The following is a 26,745-nucleotide window of genomic DNA, read 5'->3' on the forward strand; positions in this document are numbered from 1 at the left end:
AGCAAAAAATTACTTTGAGCCTTTAAAAATGGGACCCAGTAAAAAGAATAGATCGTGAATTGGTGGCTAGTAGAATGTTTCAGAGAACAATAGCAAGCTAGGCTGAGAAAAACCTTGCCGCCAGCCCGACTCTGTATTTCTGCCATAAGGGCAAAGGTGTCTAAATCAGAAGGCAGTCTCGGCACCTTTCTCAGACAACCTCTTGTCATACGCTTTTAACTGCCACTGTATAATTCAGGGATGTACTGGAACACAGACGTCAGATTACTTTGCTGGTTCCGACTGGTTTGGGTAAGTACTTAGCGTATGATGCACAGCTTGTCCAGATCCCACAAGAACCACTGCTTTGCTTTTTTTGACAAAGCAAACATCATACGATGCTATGTCATTAATCTGTAATTAGGCTTCATTTCAAGCCCAGTATTCCTATTTCAGATGCATGTGGCGTGAGTTCAGTCAAACATTTTCTCTGAGTCCCTTCTCCGGAGAGGAAAATGACATTTACTACTAATCTTTCTGAAAACATACTGAAATAAATTTATTTTCCTCCAATGCATATGGCACGTAGCTCAAGTATTTTCTGTGTTCTTCCAGAAGCTTAAAATATTCTGCCTTTTTGGGCACCTGGGTGGCTCAGCTGGTCAAGCATCTGCCTTGGGATCAGGTCATGATCCCAGGGTCCTGGGATCGAGTCCCGCATCAGGCTCCTTGCTCTGTGGGGCATCTGCTTCTCCCTCTCCCTCCCCTCCCCAATCCCACTCATTCTCTCTCTCTCTCTTGCTCGCTCGTTCTCCCTCTCAAATAAATAAAATCTTTAAAAACTTTATTCTGCCTTTTTAATTGGATAGAACAGCCTCAAGTTTGACCATCACTGGGCAAAATATTTGAGGAACTGTCTTCTCGTCACAAACATCAAGAAGACTAAAAGTTTTAAGGACAAACAATATTTATATATACCAACAATTCTCTCTTGGCTCGGGGCTGCTCCGTATTTCCCAGTTTAGACAACCATTCCGTAAACTAGAGAGGGTACAACTCTTAGAGTTAAAAGTCCCAAGATTAAGTGCTGAACCACAACTTTGCAGGGGAATGTTTTTCATCTCGCCTCTGGAAATACCACAATCCTGATAGAGCAGGGATACCAGGCAGGGTCTGGAAAGCACAGAGCTGTCACAGAACAGTCTGTTTTCCTGATTCTTCGAGTCTCGGGATTTTCAGACCGACATTACTCATCCTTGACCGAGCCATCTGCCTGGGACAATGTTCCACGGCTCAGGGACTAGCAGGAACTGGACATGACGGAAAGCTGCAGGGAAGCCAGCCTGCTCCTGCAGAATGAGCCCCAAGGCTTGGAGAGCCAGCGAAGACTCGGACAGATGAGATTGTTCCGTTCCATCCATCCTGCTGAGGTCATGCAGTCCTGCCTTGTTGAAACTAAACTTGACGCCATATTTAGTCAGCCCTCTGAGAGTTAAAAGTTGAGCTCCTCTGCTGTCTTCAGTTGGCTAAGCCTCGGTCAGGCTGCAAGCCATAACACCCGGTCATGCTGAATAGTGCTAGCTGCAGGCTCGTCAACACGCAGTGTAGATGGTAGTACCCAAGACCTATCCTCTCTGTTAATGTCCGAGAAAATGGACCCACCGTCCTCAGAGCAATCAGGAAAACAGCTGATGCTCTCAGGCTGCAGTGTATAACATTGTTTTCTCCAAATAAAGCTAAGATGACAGACAATTTCTCCAGGGAGAGCTTGTCTGCACACAAGCATCTACACCCACACCACACATGCCAGTAATCGCTACTATCTTCCCTTTTTTTCTGCTTCAATGTTTAACTTCTATTTCCACTAGGTCCACATTTTTTCCTTGCTTGCTTTAATTTTATTCTCCATCAGTTTAACTGAAAACAGACCCACAATTCCTAAGGTCAGAACATTCTAAAGTGGTCACTTTATTGGGCAGAGCCAATAAATAAATAATATCCAAATTAGAGAGTACTAAGTTAATACCCTGTGATTTAGGAAGAAATGGCCAAGTAAGCCTTGTTTTCAATATTCTCCCTTCTCAATGACCGTGCACTGACAATCTTCACACATAATTTTGCTTTAATAGAAGCGGCTCTGAAGGCAGCTGGTTTATTAGTGTGGTGCATTTGCCCTGAGTTTACCCTTCGTTACTACTTGATACCACTTTGCACGTAGTAATGGTCCCTACTGCCCAGAAGCCTCATGTGAATTACCCCATCAGAGTTCCCTGTGCCCTCCCAGCACTCACCTTGGGGATGCGGAGGTGTTCCTGGAGAGGAGGAAGATCCCGGGAGAGCCTCTTGTGAGTCTAGACACGGAGGGCTACGGCGCAGAGGGGTGGGGGAGGCAGGGGCTGCCGGGGAGGTCAGGTCCAAGGAGAGGTCACCTCTGCCCCGGCTCGCGCTCCGGCTTCTCAGTTCCTTCTCGTGCGCCTCGGCTGCCAACTGCTCCAAGTATTTGTATCTGAAAGTTAAATTCCAAAGGGTTTCCGTAAAAAGAAAGAGGAGCCCGTGGCTGATGCTTGTTTATGGCTGAGACACCTGCAGAGTGAGCTGGTTTCCTGATGCACGGAGCACGGCTCAGGGCTGGCTGGAGGGCCAGTCTGCCAAGAACAGCCAGCAGAGCCAAGATGCTAATGATTAAAAACCCCGCATCATTCATAACCAAACAAATTGGGAGAAATGGCAACATCACACAGTCTCCAGATACTGGATCACTGCTGCACAGTCCGATTTTGCTCTTTTAGGAAACATTTGTACAAATAAGCAAAACAGCCATAATGCCCATTACAGAGCCCCAGCAGTGACAGCTGAAAACCACACGCACTCAGAGCTTGCAGCTGTGAGATGGGAGGGGGCCCTTGGTGCGGCGGAGAGAAACAATGCCCCCAAAATACCAAAAGGGGTTGTTGGACGAAGCCCTCCCTGAATTTCTGAACCTGCTTCAATGCTAACAGCAATGCGACTGGAATTCACTTTGTTCTCTCAGTGTCGACCATGGAAACTTTTTTATATTCTAAAATATTTCTGAGTAGGACTCAGACAGCCAATAGCTTGGACCTGACGTCACATATAGTTTATTCATCAAAGTCAGTTTAAAAGAACAAAGATACATCTGTTTTGCATTTCAGGCAGGCAGAACCCACTAACTGTTTATTAAGACCAGCTACCAATCATAGTCCTCATAGTGTGCTTTACAGATCAGACCAAAATAACTTTGAAATACGTGCCTCTTCCAGATGTCTGCTAATTTTACCCACCATTATTTGTTCAGAAATAAATTTACGAATTCAGCTGTAGCAGGTTTCTATCTTACCAACCACGACCCTTTGAGACAGGTTCTTCCAGACCCTCACTCACACCTGTCCAGATTCACTGCTTCAGTTCCTCCCAATGGGCAAGCCCCCCAACTCTAGCCCACCGAAGCCCCCACCAGACACCGCACACGGCATTCCAAGTTCACCCGCATAAGAAAGGCAGAGTGCATCTACGAAAACTTTAAAAAGAATGCACTGAAAAAGCACGCATTCTGCATGCATCCACAAGGTGGCTGTGGCTCCCCCACGGCTGTCTGTCCGCGGTCGTCACCCCTTCTCCCTGCCAGTCCAAAGGCCATCTGCCCCACAGGCCAGGCTCGCACGCGTGTCTCCCTCAGCGAGGCCTGCCTTGACCACCACAGCTGGAAGTGATCTTGGCCTTGCCTCTGAACTCATGTCGGATATGTAGTCCATTCAACTCAGATGGCATTTTACATTTACTGCCTGGCATATTTAGTCATCTTTTCACATGTGTGTGTCTGTTCTTAACAAGCAGCTAATAGGATTTCTGAGAACAGAAGATTACCATCCTTTGTTCTTTCCCTCGGCGCCTTGCATTTGCAGGCCGAGGAGAAGCAGGCAAGGCGTGCAGTGAGGGGCCTGCGAGAGAGTGCCCCGCCTGCAGGGGTCTCCCTGCAGCAGTGGAGGCCCAGGGTGGCAAACACACCGATTTCACTTGCCGACAAAAGACCTGTGATGGGTCCGCATACCCAACGTCTGGGGCATGGTTGGGAGAGCAGCTGCCTCATGGTGACAGGGCGTGGGAACTCAGCCCAGAGAGAAAGCTTTAGAAACTCTGGACTTTCTTCGCCAACAACGTCACCTCTCAAAAGGTAGGAGAGGTAACACAAGGAAGCTATCTGAACTTAACTTAGACCCGCAAGGAAAACCACCCGGCTGTGGAATCTTGGAAGAAAGGGACCTTGAGGGCAAGAGTCAGAGCCCCAACAGGAGGCATGTTCTAAATGAGGTGGAGGCACCCTTGGCCCGGGAATTGCCGTGAGCCCAGGAGGGGGGTGGGAGGTATCCCCATGCTGAGTCCAAGCCTTCTGCCACAGGAGAAAGGGGCAGCCAAGAAACGGAGTGCAGACAAAGAGACCTACATAGGCCCAAGGCTTCAGGCCAGGAGGACAAGCCATTTATGACCTTCATTTCCGGTGGCCCAGCCCTGGGCCTGGCCTCTCCACACCCCTACCTGCAGGCAGCCAGACTAGCAGGGACGTGGGGTTCACCCCACTTTCCAGAGGTTGCCAGGGGTTGTTCATCCAGCGTCTGGACAGATAGGACTCAGAGGCTTCCTGCACACCCTCCGTCTCAGAGATCTCATCCATAGGGGAGCCACAGGACATGGGAAGTGCTGAGGACTTAATATGAATTCTTCTGAGGAGGCTTAGCTGGTAGACAAAAATGGCAGGGGAGGGGGCCTGGGGACTTGTTTTATGGATATCAAGTTTCAGTTTTACAAGAAGAAATGAGTTCTAGAGATGGATCACACAGCAATGTGACCATACCCACCACTACTGAACTGATACGCTTAAAATGGTTAAAATGGTAAATTTGATGTTATGTGTATTTTGCCGCAACTAAAGACTTTTCATTTATTTTTTAGAGAAAGAGAGAGTGCACGCATACGAGGAGAGCAGGGGCAGAGGGAGAGGGGGAAAGAGAGAATCTTAAGCAGGCTCCATGCCCGGTGTGGACCCTCACGACCATGAGAGCACGACCTGAGCCGAAACCAAGAGTCGGATGTTTAACAGACTGAGCCACCCAGGGGCCCCTACAATTAAAGACATTTAAAAATGGCAGGGACAGGGGCGCCGAGGTCAAGAGTAACTAAATCTTTGTGAAAAAGCAGTGCCAGTGTCCACTTGCAACAGGCCAGAGAGGGGAGGGGACCCGGTGCGCCTGGGAAGGGCTAAGCCCCCTGGCATTTACTGCTGAGTAGCTTAGCAACCTCTCCTGACCCCGTCAACCTTTGGCAGTCCTTGGGGAAGAAGCTCGCTCTATGTCTCAACCTTCCCTTACAGACAGACTCTGAGCGCCCTTAGAGGCCCAACAGTACCTGATCCCAGGAGAACGGCAGCCCATGTGAGGATGGTCGTATGTCCCTGTGACTTTGTGACACACCCCCAACCAACAGACTCTCCTTAAGTTTCCTGTGTGCAAAGCACTGGGTTTTCTACCCACAGACCACAGCCTCAAGGAAAGACGTTTCACCATTCCCACCTTCATCTAAACATTCCCATTTATCCTACTTCTGCCCGTATCTTTTGTTTATTCATTCAGCGTTTCATTATTTATTGAACATTTGGTGAGTGCCTGTCATGTGCTAAGAGCTGCCATAGGTACGAGAGATTTCATAATAAACAAGAAAACCCCCACCCTGGTGGAGCTCACAGCTCGGTGGGAGAGACAGGCAAACAAACCTTAGGAATGAATTCACACATCCACCAAGGTCATGGGCTGCAGGGGCCGGGAGGACAGTCGAGGGAACATATACAGGGCTCTACAGAAACTGCTTGACCGGAGCTTAACCTAAACCTACTTCCAGATGACTTTTCCTGCCACTCTCCTACTTGTGAACTCTCCCTTACATTAAGCCAAAATCTGGCTCCTTCTAAGTACTACTCTGTCCTCAGACCTGCTAAGCAATGCTCAGAATCCTCTTTACTGCTTCACTCATCACCTTCATGCATCATTTCTCCAATCCTAGCTCAGTCCTGACATTCCCCCTGCCCTCTGTTCCCATTACCCCCGCTTGTCATAGGCATTTCCTATGCCATCCCCCTCAGACGAATCCCTGCTCCGACCCCATCCCAACATATGCTCAGCCTGGATCCCATTCCTTCTTAGTCCCTTAAAAAGATTATTTGTGAATATCACTTAATCATGATCAGATAAAGCCTTTCTCCCCTCCCCCCCAAAATCAGAAGTAACACTTCAACAGTCTACTCTGGGTCTGCACCATTGTCAATAAAATAGTTTGCCTGAGATTATGGAATGACAATAGGAAATAAATCAAAGTAAAATCTAATGGGCCATTACACCTCAAAATAGCAAAACTACATTCATCTTGTTATACGACAAACCTCAAAAAACACTCTGCTATGACTCTGGCCATTCTTCTCGGAGTCATTAAATTTAGAGCAAGAGACATGGGACCCAACAAATACACCAGGCTCTACCAAGAGTTGCTAGGGGTGCCTGGGTGGCACAGTCAGTTAAGTATCTGACTCTTGGTTTCAGTAATGACCTCAGGGTCGTGAGATCGAGCCCCCTATGGGGCTCCGCACTCAGTGGGGAGTCTGCTTAAGTTTCTTTCTCCCTCTCCCTCTGCCCCTCCCCTTGCTCTCTCTCTAAAATAAATAAATGTTTTTAAAAAACCCTTTCTAGATGGAGTCCTCTTCCTTACTTCTGAACCTCTTTCCACCTCTGATCTCCAGTTTCCCCATCCATTCCTGAATCCCATTATACTTGGCAATCTTATCTTTTCCTGGTCTACCAGAAAGCCCCAATAGCTTTCCAAACAGAGACAAAAGTTTATATCCCTCTCTCCCTTCTTCACCAGGTTATTCAAGAAGCAAATTAACCAAGAAAAGTGGCTGGTCCAAACCAAAGGGAAATTCTTGGCTGCTTCCATAACGTTCCGTGTAAGTAGAGATAGGGCCCACATGAGGCCAGAGAGAGCCCACTCCTGCACCGGCGAAGAAGGCCCAGGCAAATGGGTGGCATGGGGCAAGGACTGATGTAAGAACAAGAGGCACCAGGAGACAAGTGGCAAGCACCCCTCTGTATAGGTTTTCCAGGCATAAGTGATGCTGTGCTTTGATATCCAGAAAGAGGGAGCCTTCAATGGTTTGGGGAAATTTTGAGGTCAGTCTGAGCCAGTACAGGCCTTGATATCTCCCCAGAAGCTTTCAAGCCTTGCTGGTGCAGACATAACCTGACAGTCAAGTTGTCAAAGCTAAAAAAAAAAAATTTGGTTTCTTAAGCCTGGGCATGAAGTCGACAGCATTTTCAATAAAAGTCTATGTCCTCCAATATCAAAAATGGGTATGAATTAGAAAAATAGAAGTTTCTTTAAAAAAAAATAGAAGTTTCTTGTTTCTTTTGCTCTAACTTTGCCGGCTACAACTGGTTATTATGATGGCAATAATCTAATAAAACACTGGAATTAAAGCAATGCCATAGTTTTTTTCTAAGTCTGACCTAAGCATCTAATTTTTTAATTGGATACAGGCAGGCTCCACTCTTCCCTGCCCTCAGACTGTCTTGAACTATTTAGCTGAAGGTGTCTAAGAAAATTCAGCAAAATTCCACTTTTTGGCATAGTTCACAGATGGTGAGGTTCCCAAATGGCTCTAGTAGGAAATCAGCCTTTCCATTGCTCCATGTACTATCGCCATCTGGTGGTTGATGGAATTACTACAAGGTCAAAACTTGCCTTGCTGGTTTACTTCCAAAAACAGTTTCTTTTGCTTCTCTTAGTTTATCAGACATTGAATACATTTACTTTGGATATTTTAGGATTCAAAGAATGGGGCAATTGAAAATAGTTTACAGCTTAATATTTTAAATAAAGCTGTGGATTCATTTGTTCATTTATTTCATATATCCTTCCTAAGTGCCTACTATGGGCCAAGCACTGTGGAGGGCACTGGGACAAGGAAAATGAGACGTGGTTCCTGCCATCTAGGAACTGAGAACAGTTCAGTAGGGAGACAGGTAAATGATCAGGCACATCCTGCAAGAGTCTCAGGAATGTTCGGCACTTCAGCCAGCGCCTGCCATAGTGTGTGCAGTCAAATATTTGTTAAAGGAATTCTGAAGGAGTGACCTGGAAGCACACAGTAGGGACACCTACCCAGGCTCAGTGGTGGTAGTGCAGGGTATTTAAAATACATACCATATGTCAATATGCAAAACTAGTGTGCTCATGTGGAGAGTAGTCTGGAGGAACAGACCTATATTTCACACCATGATGGCACTAAATAATAAATCTGTACTTTCTTGGAAAATTTAGATAGCTAGGACACTTTATTCTACAAAATACCAGTTACCCAAAGTCTTAGGTGTCTTAAGTGAAGCTATTTATTTTAATTAACACAGTCTACTCAGCATGCTCGGTTAAGAATGCAAAGTCAAGTGCCATTTGGTTGTAATAGGAAAGAAGAAATATACAAACCTTTCTTCTCTTGCTTGTCTTTGCTCCTCTCTTTTGTCTAAATACTCTCGGCTAATGGAAATATGCAGAAGAAACAAAGTAGGGAAGGAAAATAACAGAATTAGATGCTCATGAAATTGCCAAGAAATTATTGACAGTGTATCATGAAAGACTCTATTGCCTCAGAAATGGATAGTGGTTGTGTTGGATTAAAAAACAACAACAACAACAAATATAAAGGCTATACTTTAAAAGTACTAAATACAATGGATTTCTTATAAAAGCACAGGAATGAGAACATGGGAGACTCTACAATTAAAGAAAGAAGAATTTAGGTATATGGGGGAGAGGGGAGAAGAAAAAACTTTTTAAAATGTCAAACAATACACAAGTAACATATGTCAATTGCAAGCAAGCAATAGCTTTCAGAGACAATTAACATCCAATCAAGGTCTGGTAGGCTCCACAACTTTGGTCTCAAGAATTAAATCTGAGTGGGTCCAGGCATCTTGGCCATTTTGTGTTGTACTCTGCAGTTTGGAAATTCATCCCACAGTGCAGGATTCTTTCTCTTCACCTTTCACACTCCCAGTTTCTCTGCAGGGATCATGGGAAGCCCTTGCTTTGTACATTTACTTGTTTGCACTCCCAAGATGCCAAACTTCATCCAATTTTAACGTTTATTGCTCTGCTCCTGCTGATGAGATTCCAGCTTAAATCTAAGTTTAGCTAAGTTAGCTAAGTTCAGCCACTTCTCAATGGACCTCTTATTTGCTTGAAAAATTATGACTTCATGGTTTTCTAAACTGGACCTCACAATGTAGTTAAGTATTCTACCCCTGGGGCACCGGGGTGGCTCAGTGGTTAAGCATCTGCCTTCAGCCCAGATCATGATCCCAGAGTCCTGGGATTGAGCCCCATTTCCGGCTCCCTGCTCAGTGGGGAATCTGCTTCTCCCTCTGCCCCTTGCCCTGCTTGTGCTCTCTCACTCTCACTCTGCTCTCTCTCTCTCAAATAAATAAATCTTTAAGAAAAAAAAAAGATATTCCACCCCTCCATGCACTGGTAACAGGATATGAAGGGGCAGGACATCAGAGCAATTAAAGCAGATCAGGAGAAGGAGAAAACACAGCAAAGACCCAGATTTGTTATCATTTATAAGCACCTCTCCTCATCACTTACCACATTAGAAATAACACATCCCATAACCCAGAAAGCTTAAGATCATATTCAACAAAATAACAACAGATAAGGATACTTTGCAAGGGAAAAAGCACAAGAAGACTAAGTAACCTAAATCAATAAAATGGCTGAAGAAAGGTCAGCCATTTGAGTCATCTCAGGGACTACTTGATAAAGCTTTTCCTATTTCCTTTTTTGAATTTCTTTTCATTCACATCCTAAGACTTCAGGATGGAACCACAGTCATCATAATTAATAGCTGTATGTGGTCTGTCCTGATGGTCAGCATTCCTTCTTGGACAGGGTTGTTTTGCCAGGATCTCTCTGTGTCTTAAATGAGAAGTGAGACCCACTTGGGACCAAGGGCAAACAGTGGATAATTACAAGTACAGTCTCTGCCTACATACATACATATGGCTTAATATATAATACAATGCACTCTTGTCCTGTTCTTCTGGGACTCTAACTACATGAGCGTGAGGCATTCTGTTATTGATCTATGGGTCCCTGAGACACTGTACATTTTTTCCAATGTTTTGCTCCATTTTTTGGATTGGATAATATTTCTATTGTTCTATCTTCCAGTTTAATGACCCTTTCTTCTCTCATCTCCATTCCGCTATTGAACCCATCCAGTGAATTTTTCATTTTGATTACTATATTTTTCAGTTCTGTAAGTATTTCCATGTGGTTCTTCTTTAAAGTTTCTATTTCTTTACAGAGACTTATCTTTTCATTAGTTTCAAAAGTATTTGCCTTTACGTCTTAGAACAAGTTTATAGTAGCTGCTTTAGTCTTTGTCTGATAATGATGTCTATGTCCTTTTGTAGTTAGCATATTTTGATTCCCTTTTTTCCTCTAAGATTCTCTTGGTTTCTTTGTGTGACAGTGACTTTGGATTGCATTGAGAACACTTTAAATATTTTGAAAGGAGACTCTGGGTCTTCCTTGAATTCTATGGAGAATCTCGTTATGCTTTAGCAGGCAATCAACTAGGTTAGGTTCAGCCTTCAAGTTCCGACTGCCTTCTGACATTGGTTCCCATATTAGCTCAGTTTTCAAATATTTTTAATTTTCTCCAAATCAAGCCCTGTGTGTACCCACTCAGTGGCCAGTCTGGGAGCTGAGTGGTGGTCCACTCTATTTAGTTCTCAAAGTCTGTGGCACGCTGTTCAGGTTTTAAGCCACATGTGCACAACTGAAGATGAGCTCAGGAGTGCTCTCTTGACTTCTCTACTCTTTGTGAATTTCCTATAATTTTCTGGCTTCCCTGGGTCTCCCTTCCTGCTGCTCTAGCCAGAAAGCTTGGGCTTTATTTTCTACGCTCTGCTGCAACTTTCAGTAACTCCATCTGCACGCATCTGCAGTGTGCCAGAATGACACAGAGAAAAAAATGGTGATTTCCCTAGCACTCTTGGAGTCATAGTTCCTCTGGTCAGAGGAAGGGTTCCCCTCCCTTAGAGTTTTAGGCACCTGGCTGGACACTGCTGCCATCATTGTGCTTCTGTAAAAATAAAGCTTCAAGGCTGGGGTAGGAAAAAAGGGGAAAATATGGAAAAACAAGACATTTCTCCAGTCTCTGACTCTTAGGACCCCATTTGCTGCTCCTCAGTCCAGAGAGGTCTTCTCTTAGAGTTTTTTAGTTCACACTTAATATGTGCTTCTGAGTTTTGGGGTACCTCTGATGACACACTAGGTGACAGTGGAGGAAAAGAAGGGTACGCTCTCACTGGCTTGGAACTTTGAAGACTAACCTCTGTCCCCAGTTCACCCACTCCCTTTTACAGCTCAGAATTATCAGAGCTCTCAGCATTCTGTCCATGATTTCTGGTTGCATTCAGTGATGCAGTAGAAGGGACAGGACGGAGGATGCGTATTCCATCTTCCCCTGAACTGGCACCCCGTTTTAATAGGTTTTTCCAACAAAATCTTTCTATATGTAAACAAATCTCTGAATCTTCCATGTTTTTCTGTCAGATTCTCTGCTGCTACTTGGTGGCAAAATATGCAAAACTCTCAGAAATCCCTGATTAGGAAGGATTTAATCTGTTCCAGTGGTTTTACAAATGGGTCTTTCCAGAAGTGACAACTTCCAGAGTTACCTCATGAGAAATGGTGCATATAGGTGTGGCATTTCCATGTATAATTTGGGAAGAGTGACAGCTCAGGGTATGCCATGCAATCACAGCGGAGGACGATGTTGGTTTACTTCCTGCAGGCAATTAACCCAGCCTTACAAAAGCCAGGATTAGCATTTCACCCACAGACTTGGGATATTTGTTTCCATGTAATAGTGAGTTACAATTAAGGCAACTTCATAACTCTGCTTATATTTTCACCATTTCTACAATTACACATGCTCTCCTGGGTTCTGGAAAAACATTACTGAACCTGTAAATCCTCAATGACAATGTTTGATATTCTTTGTGGATTTAAATGGGAGTAATTGAAGGGAATATGGTTTGCCAAAGAAACTGAACTGAGGAAACAGGAAATGAAGATGGAGTAAGAAATGAAAACAAGAAAGAACATAGGAGGTCTAGGAGCAATGACTGGAAAGATGACAAAGGGAGAGATTCGGAGGAGGAGAGGAAGCAGGGAAAGGAAGAGGAGAAGGAATGAAATGTGTCAGGAAAGAGTAATCAGCAGAATGGCTTTCTCCTTCATAGGAGGAGAGATTATTGTTCAAAAAAATATATTGAAGATTGCTACAGGGAGCAAAGAAGCAAACCAGAAGGTGGGAAAAGCATTTTCTTTTGGCATCCAATAGAATATGAATAAAACATGAGTAGCTTTAGGGGAAATGACAAATTAAGTTAAGACAATTAGGCTCTCAGTCTTCAGGAAGGCCTGGATAAGACCATTTTTGATAATGGAGGACCCAAAAATACACAAGTTCCTAATTGTATTTGGCTGGCTTTCTGTGCTTCCTGCCATATGGTTAGAGGAAGAGGGCCATAACAAGCCAGAGCTAGCCCATTTCAGGAATGTCTTACTGTTCCTTAAAAACAGAGACAGAATCTAAAGCAAACATATTACTACCTAACCCTTAAGACCCATATGAATCATACAGAGCATGAAGGTATGTGCTTTAATTTTCAATTTGTTATTTACAAAATCTTGAAATTTCTCTTACTTGAATTTGTTCCTTTCTTCCCGTTCTATTCTTTGCAACCTTTCTTCTCTCTCCTGCCGCCGCCGCTCTCTCTCCGCTGCCAGTGACTCTTGGTGCTGCCTAAAGGATGATGTGAGAAGACCACTCAGTGATGACCTAAAGATACAGAGTTAACGTTTTAGTGGCTTGGCCTGTGATTAAAAGTACCCAAGTAGGAACCAGCAAGACTTCAGTTAGAATTGAGGGTCTGGTCCACTGGTACCTAGGTATTGCCGGGGGAAAATTACTGAGTGTCTCAGGATCTTCATCTGTAAATGGAGGTAAGTAACACACTTCATGTGCCAGAAGGACAAGAAGGTGGCAATGTCTATAAAATACTAAGCACCATGCTTGACATATAAGCAGTCATCAATAATAGGTGCTATTATTATCAAAAAGAATTCCAGTAATATGCATAACATGTAAATACAGGTTCATCCCCTCTCTCCCCCTCCCTTTATCTCTCTATAGAGAGAAACACACACATTTTAAACGTGTCTACGGAAAGACTTTATAGAATCATCATTCAATCTAAAACTGTTTTCTTACTCAGTCATCAGTTTAAAAAAATGATATCTTACCATTTTCAACAACATGGATGGCACTAGAGGGTATTATGCTAAGTGAAATAAGTCAGTCAGAGAAAGACAATCATCATATGATCTCACTCATATGTGGAATTTAAGAAACAGAGGATCATAAGTGAAGGAAGGGAAAAATAAAATAAGACAAAATCAGAGAGGGAGACAAACCATAAGAGACCCTTAACTATAGGAAGCAAACTGAGGGTTGCTAAAGGGGAGGGGGTAGGGGGGTGGGGTAACTGGTGATGGGCATTAATTACATGATATAATGAGCACTAGGTGTTATATACAACTGATGAATCACTGACCTCTACCTCTGAAACCAATAATACGTTATATGTTAATTGAATTTAAATAAAATAAAATGAAATACAATAAAAATAAATAAATCTTTAGGGGAAAAAAAACTGTTTTCTATTTTACATATGCTAAAATATTTTACCATACACCAGATTCTCAATATACCCCCTCAAGATAATTGTGTCGTCTTAAAACAGGTGTTGGGATAACAGATGAAGGAAAAAAGACACAGCAATGGTCTGAAATCTGATTGGAATTAAGGAAATTTCATTCTACTTCAAGAAGCAGTCAAGAACATACAGCATGTTCAAAGGACTTGACTCTTAGTGATAGCTCCCAATCTTGACTGTCCACTGAAGATGGCATTATGGGGACAGCCAGCTGTGGGAGGCCTCAGTGAGGGATCACAGGGGTGGGTATCACAGGAAATGTTAAGTCAGGAGAATGGGTGGGAAGAGGGAAAATTATGTAAGCATATGAAAAATAAGGAAGGGAGTTTGTTGGGAAGAGGAGTCTGTTGGACCTCTGGGGAATAACAAAACAAATCTGTATGGACAACAAGGCCTTAATTTATTGAAAAAAATTCCAAAACTAAGATACAACTATTTCTGAAATATTGGTTGGGTGAAATCCTACCTGAACTCAGTGAAAATATGCCTGCCTAGTGGAAAACGCAAGGTTCCTTAGTGCAGGAGAAAGATGTGATTCTGGTATCACGCACATTCTGCCATAAGTCCCACAGCCGTTCTCCCTTGAAGAGTGAAGCTGCCTCTCGCTCTCATTCAGAGGTGGAAGAAGTAGAGGGAAGAAATTGCCTTCCTCATAGCTACAGGAAGGGAGTAACCAAATCCTAAACTCCAGGCTCACTAGGGAGCTATGACATCAGCCCTGGACAATCAGGCATGTATAGAATTTGATTTCTCCTTCACATAAATGAAATCCAGACTATCTTGCTTAAGTTGCTGTTATTTATTTTTCTGTTATATGCAGTTGAATCTAAGCCACAGAGTGGACAGGCTTACTATACCTCTCACACAGTGATGGATAGAAATTTCATGGACACAAAAGATTTTTTTCAACTTGATTAATAAGTTTAACATAACAAAGGAACATATATACCCAATGCCCCAAGTTAGAGAAAACACATTCTTCTCAAATACACAGAGACCATCCAAACACTGACCATTAATCCTGCCACAAAGCTCATAAAGAAACACCAAAAATTGGTTTCATATGGGCTACCTTCTTAACCACAATGCAACTGAGTCGAAAATAATAAAATTTAAAAATTGATATAAATGGAAAATTGTAAACACTTCTAAATAACTCAGGCCAAAGAAGAAAAATACAGAAAATCAGAAAATATTCAAAGGGTACTATAATGAAAAAGCTATATATCAAGATTTAGAGGATGTTTCTATATTAGTACTTAGATTTATTGCCTGCAGTGTTTATATTAGGAAAGAAGTTAACTCAATAATCTGAAAAGCAACAGTAGAACAAATTCAAAGAAGGCAAAAGAAAGGAAATAAAGGTATGAACAAAGATGAATGAAATAGAGAAATCAAGATATATAGAGAAAAATCAACAAAATCAAAGCTGATTTATAATTTTTAAAAATAATAATACATTCTGTCAAAATTGTTCAAGAAAAAAGCTACGAATAAGCAATATTCAAGAACAGCACATAGATACAACTACAAATATAACGAGAGAAAAATAATGACGAAAAAATGGGAGAAATTTCTTTGACAATACATCTGGAAACTTTGAAGAAATGGATGATTTTCTAAAAATAACTTACCATATCAGACAGAGGAAGAAATAGATATTTTAGATAGCCCTATTAACCTTAAGAAATTGAATCAATTCATTACAGATATATCTACACACACCAAAACAAAACAAAAACCTCACAAGGCTCAGATTTTTTAAAGGTATTTTCTATAAAGTAATCAAAGAAGAGCTCATCTTAATCATATACAAAGTTTCAGAATATATGAAGAATGAGTTCACTAGCTCATCTTATGTGATTAGTAATACTCCACAAAAACTGAACAAGAACAGTATGAAGATAGAAACTTAAATACTGACTGCAAATATAAACACCACTGCAAAATCTGAAATAAAATCATGTTTTGTTTGTCCAATGAATGCGAGGATGTTTAAGATGAATATATCAGGGTGCCTGGGTGGCTCAGTTGTTAAGCGTCTGCGTTTGGCGCAGGTCATGATCCCAGCATTCTGGGATCGAGCCCCCGCATTGGGCTCCCTGCTCAGCAGGAAGTCTGCTTCTCCCTCTCCCACTCCCCCTGCTTGTATTCCCTCTCTTGCTGCCTCTTTCTCTGTGAAATAAATAAAAAAATCTTTAAAAAAAAAGATGAAGATATCAATGACTATAATAGATATAGGAGAAAAACCAATGACTACCTCTTTAGATGCAGGAAAAGGTTTAAATGCAATACTCAATTGTTTAAAAAAAAAACACACACACAACGAACAAACCAACTTCAGCAAGCACTGGATTGGAGAGTACTGTCTTGGCCTGACAATGGGTATTTAGCAAACAGAATTTTTTAAAAACCTATGGTAAACATTACTCAATGCTGGAACATTAAGAGCATCTTAATGTTAGAATTGATCAATCAGTGGGAAGTGATGGACTATTTAACAATTGGACTATTAGCCACATAAAACAAAATACAATTAGGCCTTCCACATACCAAACACAAAAATAAATTCTGAGAGTTTAAGTGGAAAATGTAGAAAGCACAACTTTGCAATGTTTAGATTTCAAGAAAAAACTTTTATACCAGAAACCAAAAAGGGCAATCAAACACGAAAAACTTGATACATTTACATATATTAACATTTGAAATTTGTGTGCATTTAAAGAGTATTTAAGAATAAAGAAAAGCCACCACTTCGGAGGAGCTACTTGTAATACATATAAACCACAAAGGACTAGTATACATGCAACAAAAAGAACCACTCCACATCAGAAAAAAGAAATCACTCAGTGGAAAAATGAGCAAAAATGACCCAAAAAAATGACATTTTGCTGAAGAAGAAAACTAAATGGCCAATAAAAATACAAATGATTACCATCTTAACTAGAAATGAGGGAAAAAGAAAGCAAGTTAAACCCATAGTGATATATGGTTTCAGATGTCTCAGATTGCAGATTGACAAAAACTAATGCCTGATGACATGAAGCACTGGTACAGAACAAGACAAGAACTCTCTTATGTTGCTTCTGGGAGTCTAAGCTGATATAATCATTTTGGAAAAGCACTGAATACATTTGAAGATATACATATCCTACAACCCAGCAAATCCACTTTTAGATTTATATTAAAGAGCAACTTTTGCATGCTAAAGATGGCCAATATACAAGAATAGTATATGTTACACTGTTTTGTACTGTTAATGGTTAATGATTAGAAACATCTATATAGAAAAACATAGTATATTTTTACAAAGAAATACTCTATACCTGTGAAAAATGATTTGAGTGAAATGGATGAGTCTCAAAAGCACGATATATTGACCGTGAAAAGTACTTTGAAGAATATGAATAGTAGGCTGTTATTTCTGTGATGTTTAAATATATGCAAAACAAAATCATACACTATTTAGGGATATGTTTATCTTTAGCAAAAATATAGTAACATATATGGAAATGATTAAACCAATTTCAGGTGGTCGTGACTGGGGAAGAAAAAAGTTAAAGGGACAAGGGCTTCAATTTTTATATACAATGTTCTTTATAGGTCTATAACTTTCTGTCATTATCTAAAATCTTCTGTAAGCCTGGAATATATTTTTGGAGGTCATTCTTTTGCTTGGTAAGAATCAAAAGTACTTCTCTTTTAATACCAAATATCTTTGAAGCCTCAAGCTAGCTGAACATCAAAAGTTAAGTCTAGTTCCAGAATTTTATTTATTTATTTTCAAGATTTTACTCATTTACTTGAGAGAGAGAGCAAGAGAGAGAGCACAAGCAGGGAAGAGGAAGAGGCAGGCTCCCTGCTGAGCAAGTAGTCCTATGTGGGGCTCGGTCCCAGAACCCTGGGATCATGACCTGAGCCGAAGGCAGATGCTTAACTGACTGAGCCACCCAGGCGCCCCTAGTTCCAGAATTTTAAAACAAAAAATAAGGTCCTCTACACAGGAGAATTATGTTAGGGACTACGTGGGGGATTTGAATCCAGCCCAACTTCCCAGCCTGCCCTGTGCGGTTGTCTTTTTAAGCGCTAGCAGCTTTACCTTAGGAGTTCTCTTTTCAGAGGTAAGAGACAGGAGCAAACTTGGTGGTCTGCGCTCTTGGGTGAAGAGCAAGGTAAGGACCTTGCCATTTCCCCTTACACTTCTGACTTTAGTTTGTTCTTCTAAATGCTCCCACTTATTTCAGGAAAAACTTAATACATAACTTAATAATGGGCTATTCGAGGCTATGCTAAAGAAGTCTCAGTGAAGCTTCTCTATACCATATATTAACATGGTTTCCTTACATAAACTGTGGATATTAGAGCCTGTATAAAATTAAAGTAGCATTAGAACTTGAGAAAGTTAAGGAGGGTCCAGTTTAGTCAAATGGACAGGCCATTCGTCCTGCAGATTGTGCTCCTGCCCACTTGGACCTCGTAAGAAGCGCTCTCATCTTGACTCTCTGGTCAGAACACAGCAAACGCACTATCGGGCAGCATTAACAATACATGAAGTCTCCTTAATTTAACATTTCAGTGTGGAAAGAACTGAAATGTGAGTTGTTAACTCCAAACAATACAGAATGGTTCCTCTTTTCTGGAAATGATACAAAAGGCCTTGAGCAACTTAAGATCCATTCTCTTGAGCACCCTAACACAGATCCCTGTGGCAGGAAGGGAGAATTAAAAGACCCCCTCCCATGAGATTTCTGTCCTAGATGCATATAAGCTACTTCGGTCATACTGGAAACAGAAGACTATAAACATAATATTAAAAAATTAAATTTCCCTAGGTCTCCTGGATAAGCGCAACATGTGAGAATATAAACTGTGGTCCTATAAAGCCCGTTTCTGGAAATGGGCTCAACCTACAATATCAGTGCCAGAATGCATTCAAACCATACAAAGGGGACTATCCCAAATCATCCTCAAAAAAAAAAAAAAAAAAAAAAATCAAAAAACAAAAAACCCAACACCCAAATAGCAAAATTCAAGCTAGCATGGTAATTTCTTCTCCTTATAAAGACATCTTTAACAGATTTTTATCTTTCATATTAAGTTTTCCAGGAAAAATACCTACAGTGATTGGAAATTGCTGTGATGTTTCATCTTGGCCGGTCTGAGGGCCGGCTATGGCAGAAAGGAATGAGCACAAGGCTTAGAGAAAACCTGAGTATGGCCGATCATTGAACACCTGGGAGCCTACTTTACTTGTTTGTCAAATGGTGGTAATACTACTTGCAACTCACGAAGCACGCGGTAAGGTTAACAGGAGAGTTTAGGTAGGCGTTTGCTTAGAACAGCATCTGGGCCACAATGGGTGCATGACACATCTCATTTTATGTGGGGAGCCTAAAATCTCTAAATGCGGGGGGAATAGCTAAGCTGCCATCCTCAAGACTAGATCTGGAATATGACCCAGGCAGTTTCCAGCCTGAGGCGCAAGTTGGCTGGGGATTTGATCTGCACCTTCCCGCCACGGCTTCCAGCCGGCTGAGTCACCAGGACGGCGTGCCACCCCGGAACGCAGCTGGAAAGCTGAAGTCATGGAAGTTACACCCGAGGCAACTGCAACCGAGTGAAGCCACCTAAGAATGCAGGTGGAGAGGAGCCAGAGAGAGATTTTGCAATGGAGCGGATGATATACTCTGAGGGAGAGGAATTGCAATAATTAATCTTGGCCATCCCAGGCCCCCAGGGGCTGCCCCAGAAACCCATCTGGTTAAAGCCTCCCTCGCCAGGATGTCTGAGACAGGAACTCCATTTCACTGAAATGTGGGGTACTAAGAGTTACCATTTATGGAGACAATACCGTGTGGCAATTATTTTATGTGAAATGGTTCTTTTAACCCTATGACCTCTTGCACAAAGTTCCATTATTCTCCCCTTCGTAGGGGAGGAAATGGAGGCCAGAGGAGTCACACTGGGGAGACAGCAGAGCTGAGCATTTAAACAAGCCCATGAGGCCAGACCCCCCAGTGTGGACCAATGTCTTAGAGAAAGTTCAAGAGGAAGGAATACATTTCATCTCATTTTATGAGGCCAGCAGTACTCTGGTGTACAACCATTCTGGAAGACAGCTTGGCAATTTCTTAAAAAGCTAAACATGCCCCTACCATAGGACTCGGCCATACCGTTTCTAGATATTTAACCAACAAGAAATGAAAGCACACTTCCATACCAAGACTTACAAACAAATGTTCACAGCCAAAATTTGGAAACAACTCAAATGTCCACTAGCAGGTAAACAGATAAACTGTGGTATATTTATACAATGGAATACTAGTCAGCAATAAAAAGGAATGAAGTACTTAAACGTACAACAAAATGAATGGATTTCAAAACAGTTATGCTAACTGAAAGAAGTCAACCCTTCCCTAGGAGTACATACAGTGTGATTACGTTTACATAAAACTCTAAAAAATGTAAACTAATCTATAATGACAGAAAGCAGACCCGTGATTGCTTGGGATGGGAAGCAGCAGCCATAATCACAAAAGGGCATGAGAAAATGTCTGGGCTGATGGATATTTGCATTATCCCGACTGTGACAATGGTTTCACTGGCATATACGTATGTCAAAACTTTGGCTCAGCTTTTTTATGTCAATTATACTACAAAAGCTATTTAAACACACAACACCCCTTTTGGTAAGTTGGAGTTAAGTAAAAGTCTTATCCGTAAAAGAAGATCTTCAACATTTTTTATTTAAAAAATTATCTCTGGTGATACAGTAACAAAAGTCAGACTAAGTTCACAAATCATCTGATATTTGAAATGATCACTTAACTCACAAGTAGATGATTTAATATGAAGATACAGAGGTCAAAGAACAGTAATAAAATGGCAATTCAACAATGCACAACAGTGAGGTTGTCCTCACAACCTGCCTATGAAATTGGGGGTCCCCCAATCTAATCACAGGAGAAGAGGTAACTCTGGGTTATGCCTAGCTATAAAAGGCATGTGCTTGCCCTGAAATGAGGAAATGTCCAAATCTTCTTTCACACTTCGGGGCTACGAATCAGCTCTCAAGATGAAATGAGCAAGCCCCAAGAAACAGGTAACCTTTCTCCATGATCACTGCTACGATCCTGGAGACCTCTGCCATCAAAGATGGGGACATGGGTTTAAGGGTTCCTTTTGCTTTCCCTTCTCCAGGCTGTCACACATGGCTTCAGCACAGGCCCGAGCTTCTCAGACACGGAGGGGAAGAGCAGAGCGCATATAGCATGCCACGGAGACTGGTCCCACGTGCAGCCTCACGTGACTATGCTCACTTACGTGCAGGGCATGAGACCATTCCTCTAGGCCTAGCTGCATCATGCTTTGACCTGTCCCCTGGCCCCTTCTGCAGGCCCTGACCCCAGGCTCACAGTTCTTGCCAGTTCGTTCTTACTTTCTACCCCTCTGTCCAAGACTAAATGAGTCTGCCAGCCAGGAGGCCAGTCTTCCTGTCACAGCTCCAGGATCAACCCAATGTGGCTTCGTAATTAAACTCTTCTCCTGGCAGCTTCCAAAATATGGATTGCCACCAGCACCTCCTGTGCCATGGCTTCCTGGCCTTGCTGGCCCAGACCGAGGTCCATCCTCCCTGACTTCTATCTTCCTCTCCTCTCCAGGCCAACTTACACCTCCCATGCCTGCCTACCCCTTCTCTAAACACCGAATCTCTTCCAAACACAGTTCTCCAGCTCAGGATCATGTTTTGAAGACAGATGGGGACTCTATTTTCTTTTAAATTTCCCTCATTTAAATGGGCTTGCTCATCTCATCATGAGAGCTGTCAAACCTGGGATAAAATGCAACAGGTCTTACATTGGTGACTCAGTTTCCCAGACCTCTTACGAGATGTGTCCCTCACCAGGACAGAGCACCTATGCTGGGCTCTCCACTTTGATGGCCTCTAGCTCTTCTATGAAATTTCATTTTCTTCACAAATTTACTGCAATGGAAACTCTCTATTTGCTGATAGTTTGCTTATCTTCTCTTTCTGACGCTAGAGTGTGAGCCCAGTGAAGCCAGGAGCAGGGTCTGATTAAATCAATGCTAGATTCCCTTGCTGGCAGAGGTGGTCCGTCATGAGTGCTGAATAAATATTTACTGAATGAAATTCAGGAGTCACTGTGTATGAGTCTGTGCAGCCCCCAATGGCTAGGTTTCCGGATGTCGCTGGCTACCCTGGTTTTGCACTGGCACTGTACTAAGATTGGAGAGTGAGAAAGGGTGTGGGTGGGGGTTCTATCTAAATATTTTGCTATCTGTCTACACACACATACTCTTTCTCACAATCAACACAGGAAGAAAGTCAGCCTCTCCCATTATCATAGTAAAGCTTATTTACTTATGGCTGGGCTTTGTAGGAAGCGGTGGGGGAAATGGGACAAGGGACCCAGGAGGACATTTTCCGAGTGAGAAATCTCTTCCTCGTTCTTACCCTTTTTCACTCTGTAATCTTTGTACAATGCTAGTGCAACACCACGGTGGCCAGTGATAACCGGAAACCTGGTCATGAGGGGCTGACCCACCAGGAGCAGGTGCACAGAAGGGGGACGGCTCAGGGGCTCAGTGTGCAGCTGTCTGCCGCTCTGTGGGTGTAGCTGCTCCATCCACACTTTGGTGGGGAGTGATGTTTGCATTTCCTTGTTATAAATCGCACCTAACCCTAAGTGTTACACACACTGTTCTTGCTTCCCGACGGAATTACGAAACATACACTTTAAGGTTGCTGTGCTTACCTTTTATATAAACAAGGATGAGAGAATTGTCTAATTAAAAAAAAATCTATTCTAATCCCACTTTCCAAAGGAAGAAAACAGGATTCTGTGAGGTTAAACCTGGCCAGGCATCTGTTCACCTACTCATTTGAAAAAGAGGTATGGGGCAGGGCAGCGAACAGGAGCTGGGGAGCCTCATGTGGGAGACACAGAAATGGCTGCCGCCCAACAGCACTGAAGCAGCAGCAGTCGTCCTACAGGAGAAGGCAAGGGACGGGAGATCAGCACCAAGGGCTTTCTGCCTTGCAAAAAGAAAAATGGTCTCTTTCTCAGTCATGTGAACATGGTTCCCATAGAGCACAGTCCTGCTTGTCTTAATGATTTTCCCCAAATCTTATAATAAAATGGCCACTCTAGGAAAGTCAGCCATCCTGATCCCATGGCTTTGGGGGACCCAAGTTCATTCCCATAGACTACCGCAGATTTGTGAGCCCCATTTTGGAAACAAAAGGATAAATACATAATGATTTGAAGGGTCAAGAACTGAAATAGAGGTATATGAACCCACAGAGACGTTACAACTCATTCTGTCTGAGGAAGTCAGAGGAGTTTTACAGGACAGATGTCATCTACGTGGCTCTTGGAGGCCAAAAAGGAATCAAGTGAATGAATAAAGGAGAGGTTAGTCAAAGAACAGACAAATTTGAAGGAAGGGGCCTCAGGAGAGCCTGGTATGCTCATGGTGGCATCTCCAGGGGGTTGAAGTGCAGTGAGGACGGGGGACATGATGGCTGATGAAGCTGGAAGGTGCACGCAGGACCCAAATGTGAGAGATCCTATCGGTGATGTTAATCGTTCTGGGCTTCCCTGACAGGCGGGGGGCGGGGGGAATCATTCAAGGTTTCTAAGCAGGAAAAGCCACCTGCTCAGATCTGCATTTCAGAAGGACATTTATGGCTCAACAGCTAGTCCAGGCATGACCTAGATCTTGAACTAAATCTCTGGTAGTAGGAATGGTGAGGAGTCGGCCCCAGAACACGTATGGGAGAAAGAGTCTCTAGCGTCTGCTGAGGATTTGGAGTCCTCCTGCAGGACAGAGGGCTGAAGGTCTCCCAAGACCCCAGGTCACCACATGAAGCTGCCGTCAGGGAGCCAGACCTACTGCAAACTCGCTCGGCCACTGTACCGGCGCTTCTCCTCACCTGTGCTTGGGACGTAACATAGCTGGTTAATCAGGACCACCCCGAGCCTCACAGGAACTCAGTGCAACAAGACTGCTTTCAGCACTTAGCGACAGGCAAATAGGAAGTCCACACGGTAAAAGGAGAACACAACTTCTTTGAATGGTAGGGACTCAGTCCACATTGGTGCCTTTTATTTCCTATTGGCAGTTATGGACTGGGTGTCATTAATTGTGATCACATAATAAGGCAACATCTTTTATTCAGTTTTATGAGCAATTCAGGGTTTTCTCAGTGATGTTCGAGGTTTATTTTTTTTAAATCTACTTTGACAGGGAGCCTGAGTGGCTCAGTTGCTTAAGTGTCTACCTTGGGCTCAGGTCATGATCCCAGGGTCCTGGGATCGAGCCCTGCATCGAGCTCCCTGCTCAGCGGAGAGTCTGCTTCTCCCTCTCCCTCTGCTGCTCCCCCTGCTTGTGCTCTCATGCGTGCCCCCTCTCTCTCTCTCAAATAAATATTTTTTAAAAACCTACTTTGAGCAATTTAAATTGAAAATTAAAAAAAAAAAACTTTAAAGCCCCACTGTACAGTGGGCCTCTTGACTCTACTAACACAATTTTTAACATGATCTATATGGTACTTTGTTCATAGATCAAGTGATGGAACATAGCCAGCAAGTATTTGAGATCCAGAAAAACACATGAATCATATATTTGGAGAAAGCAGTGGTTTGAAGACCAAACAAGTAAAACCTCAAGGTACATGTAGGTACTAGTGAAGGCAAGAAGTGATAAAACCCAAAGCTGACCAGAGCAAGAGAACACAAGCACGCGGATCCACGCTGAACAGAGCCAACGTGGAGGAGGAAATCAGGCTGAGGAAGATTCAGGTATCAGCAAGTTACACTCAGGGCAACAGTCAAAAGGTCTGCCAGGCAGGTAATAAATAGAAGAGCTAAAGTTACTGAAAGGCAGAAAATGCATGGAAACAGACATCTTCATTCCGAGGAAGAAGTTGCCACACCAATGGTGGAGACAGGCATTGAAGGGGGTCACAGGAAGTGAAATCCCACAAGGGGGAGCCTGACTCGGGAGAAGTCACAGATCAACACAGCAGGCTCCCATTCCCCTAGTCCTCGCTGCTCCGTCCCGGGCTCCCCAAATACCCCTCATTCTCTATTCCATATGTCAACCACCATTTAAAAAAAAAACAAAACCACACAATAGCAGATGACAAAAATAATGGGACTGTTTCTAGGTGGCCCATGATACATTCCTACTGCGAAGACAACCGACTGAATGGTAAAGACAAGAACTGGGAGGAAGGAGAGCTCCTGACAGCCTCAGAGAAGGCAGGAGACGGGAGATGCTCCTAAGGGAACAGTTTGAACACAGACCCACGCACAAATCTGTGTTCCTGTCGGTGTAGGACAAATTGGTAGGGAAATGATGGATTATTCAATAAATGGTATGCAAACAAGCGACAATATTTAAGGTGGATCTCTGCCTCATGTTAAGTGCCAAAATAACTTCCGGATAGATACGATATTTCAATGTGAAAATTGTAGCTCGAAATTCTAGAAGCAAGCATGGGAGAAAAGGCTTTCCTGTTGGGGAACACAAAACCAGAAGACAAAAAAGATTAATACGTTTAACTCATAAAATATAAATTTTTCTGCATGGCAAAACCACCAGAAATGAAGTAAAAAGACCAATGATTGAGAAAAATAATTGCTGCTCTTATCACAGCCTATAAATTACCTCTACACTTGGGTAAGAACTCAATGACCATGAACCAAACATTCACAGAAAAGGAAATATTAAAGGCTTAAGAAGTATGAGAACATGCTCAATCACATTTAAATTTTACTGCACAAATTTAAATTTTACTGACATGTAACTCTTCACTACCAGGTGAGCAATGGTTGAGATGTTGAATGATCCTTTTGCAGGGGGATGGGCAAACAAGCTCTCTCACACTATGGTTGACACTCAAAACTGGTACAATCTTCATGAAGAGCAATTTGACAAAAATTAAAATGCATCAACAACTGACTTACTAAATCTATTTCTAGGAACTTATCCTATGGATAACCACACACATGTAATGTGACACATGGGTAATGATTACACAGCAGTGTCACTGGTCACAGCAAAACACGGGGGCCCATCAATATGGAACTGGGTACAGGAAGAGAAAAAAGTATGACGCAGCCATTAAAAAGAATCCAATAAGTACTGTGGTGGGAAGGACCAAGATATATTTTTTAAGTGAAAAAGCAGAATGCAGAATAGTCTGTATAGTATATGACTATTTGTGTAAAGATTATGAAGCATGTATACGCTTCTGTGAACATCAAAGGTCTCTAGAAGCATACCTAAGAAATTGCCAGGAGTAGCTGCTTCTGGGGAGGGAGCTTCACTTTCACTGTACAGACCTTCCCACCTTCTAAATGCTACATGGTGTACGCGTAAAGCCCATATAAAAATAATATTTAAAGTTGCATCCTTTACTCATCCCTTATTATCCATTATTACTCCAATGGAGGTGCCATTACTTATATGTGGGTTTACTGTTGTCCAGGAAGTAGGAAAAACTCTGCTGGCACAACTATACAGGACAGATAATTCCCAAATTTTCTAAAGTGTCCTGATATGCATCTATAAAACGGGCAGGTGACCGTCATTTCCAGTAACCAACGGTACTGTTGTAAGGGGAAGAGAGAACACAACCATTGCTTAAGGCACATCCTGCTCCTTCAGGTTTCAGCTCCTGAGTGCACAAAGCAGGCGCCCCTGCCCCCTGAAATCTGGGCCCGGGGTTCTTCCAGTGCGCTCCCACCGAGCGCTCAGTGTGTTCACCGGCTAATGCCCCCTTTCGTGGTATAAGCTGGGCCTCATTATCAGAGAACTTCCC

General features: G+C 42.7%; 1 protein-coding gene across 3 annotated transcripts in view; it reads right to left on the bottom strand.

Moving 5' to 3' along the window:
• Nucleotides 1-26,745, bottom strand: part of FHOD3 (formin homology 2 domain containing 3) — a 451,796-nt gene that overhangs the window by 78,307 nt on the left and 346,744 nt on the right. For 2 of the 3 annotated variants that reach the window (XM_040632586.1, XM_040632585.1), the window contains 3 exons: nt 12,821-12,955; nt 8,524-8,574; nt 2,271-2,485 (listed from right to left, as the gene is read on the bottom strand). In XM_040632586.1, the coding sequence (XP_040488520.1) occupies nt 2,271-2,485; nt 8,524-8,574; nt 12,821-12,955 (401 nt within the window). The remainder of the gene's footprint in view (nt 1-2,270; nt 2,486-8,523; nt 8,575-12,820; nt 12,956-26,745) is intronic. The other variant, XM_040632587.1, reaches the window with a different exon arrangement.

This window comes from Ursus maritimus, unplaced genomic scaffold (genome assembly GCF_017311325.1).
Source record: "Ursus maritimus isolate PB19 unplaced genomic scaffold, ASM1731132v1 scaffold_18, whole genome shotgun sequence".
NCBI classification, from domain to species: Eukaryota; Metazoa; Chordata; class Mammalia; order Carnivora; family Ursidae; genus Ursus; species Ursus maritimus.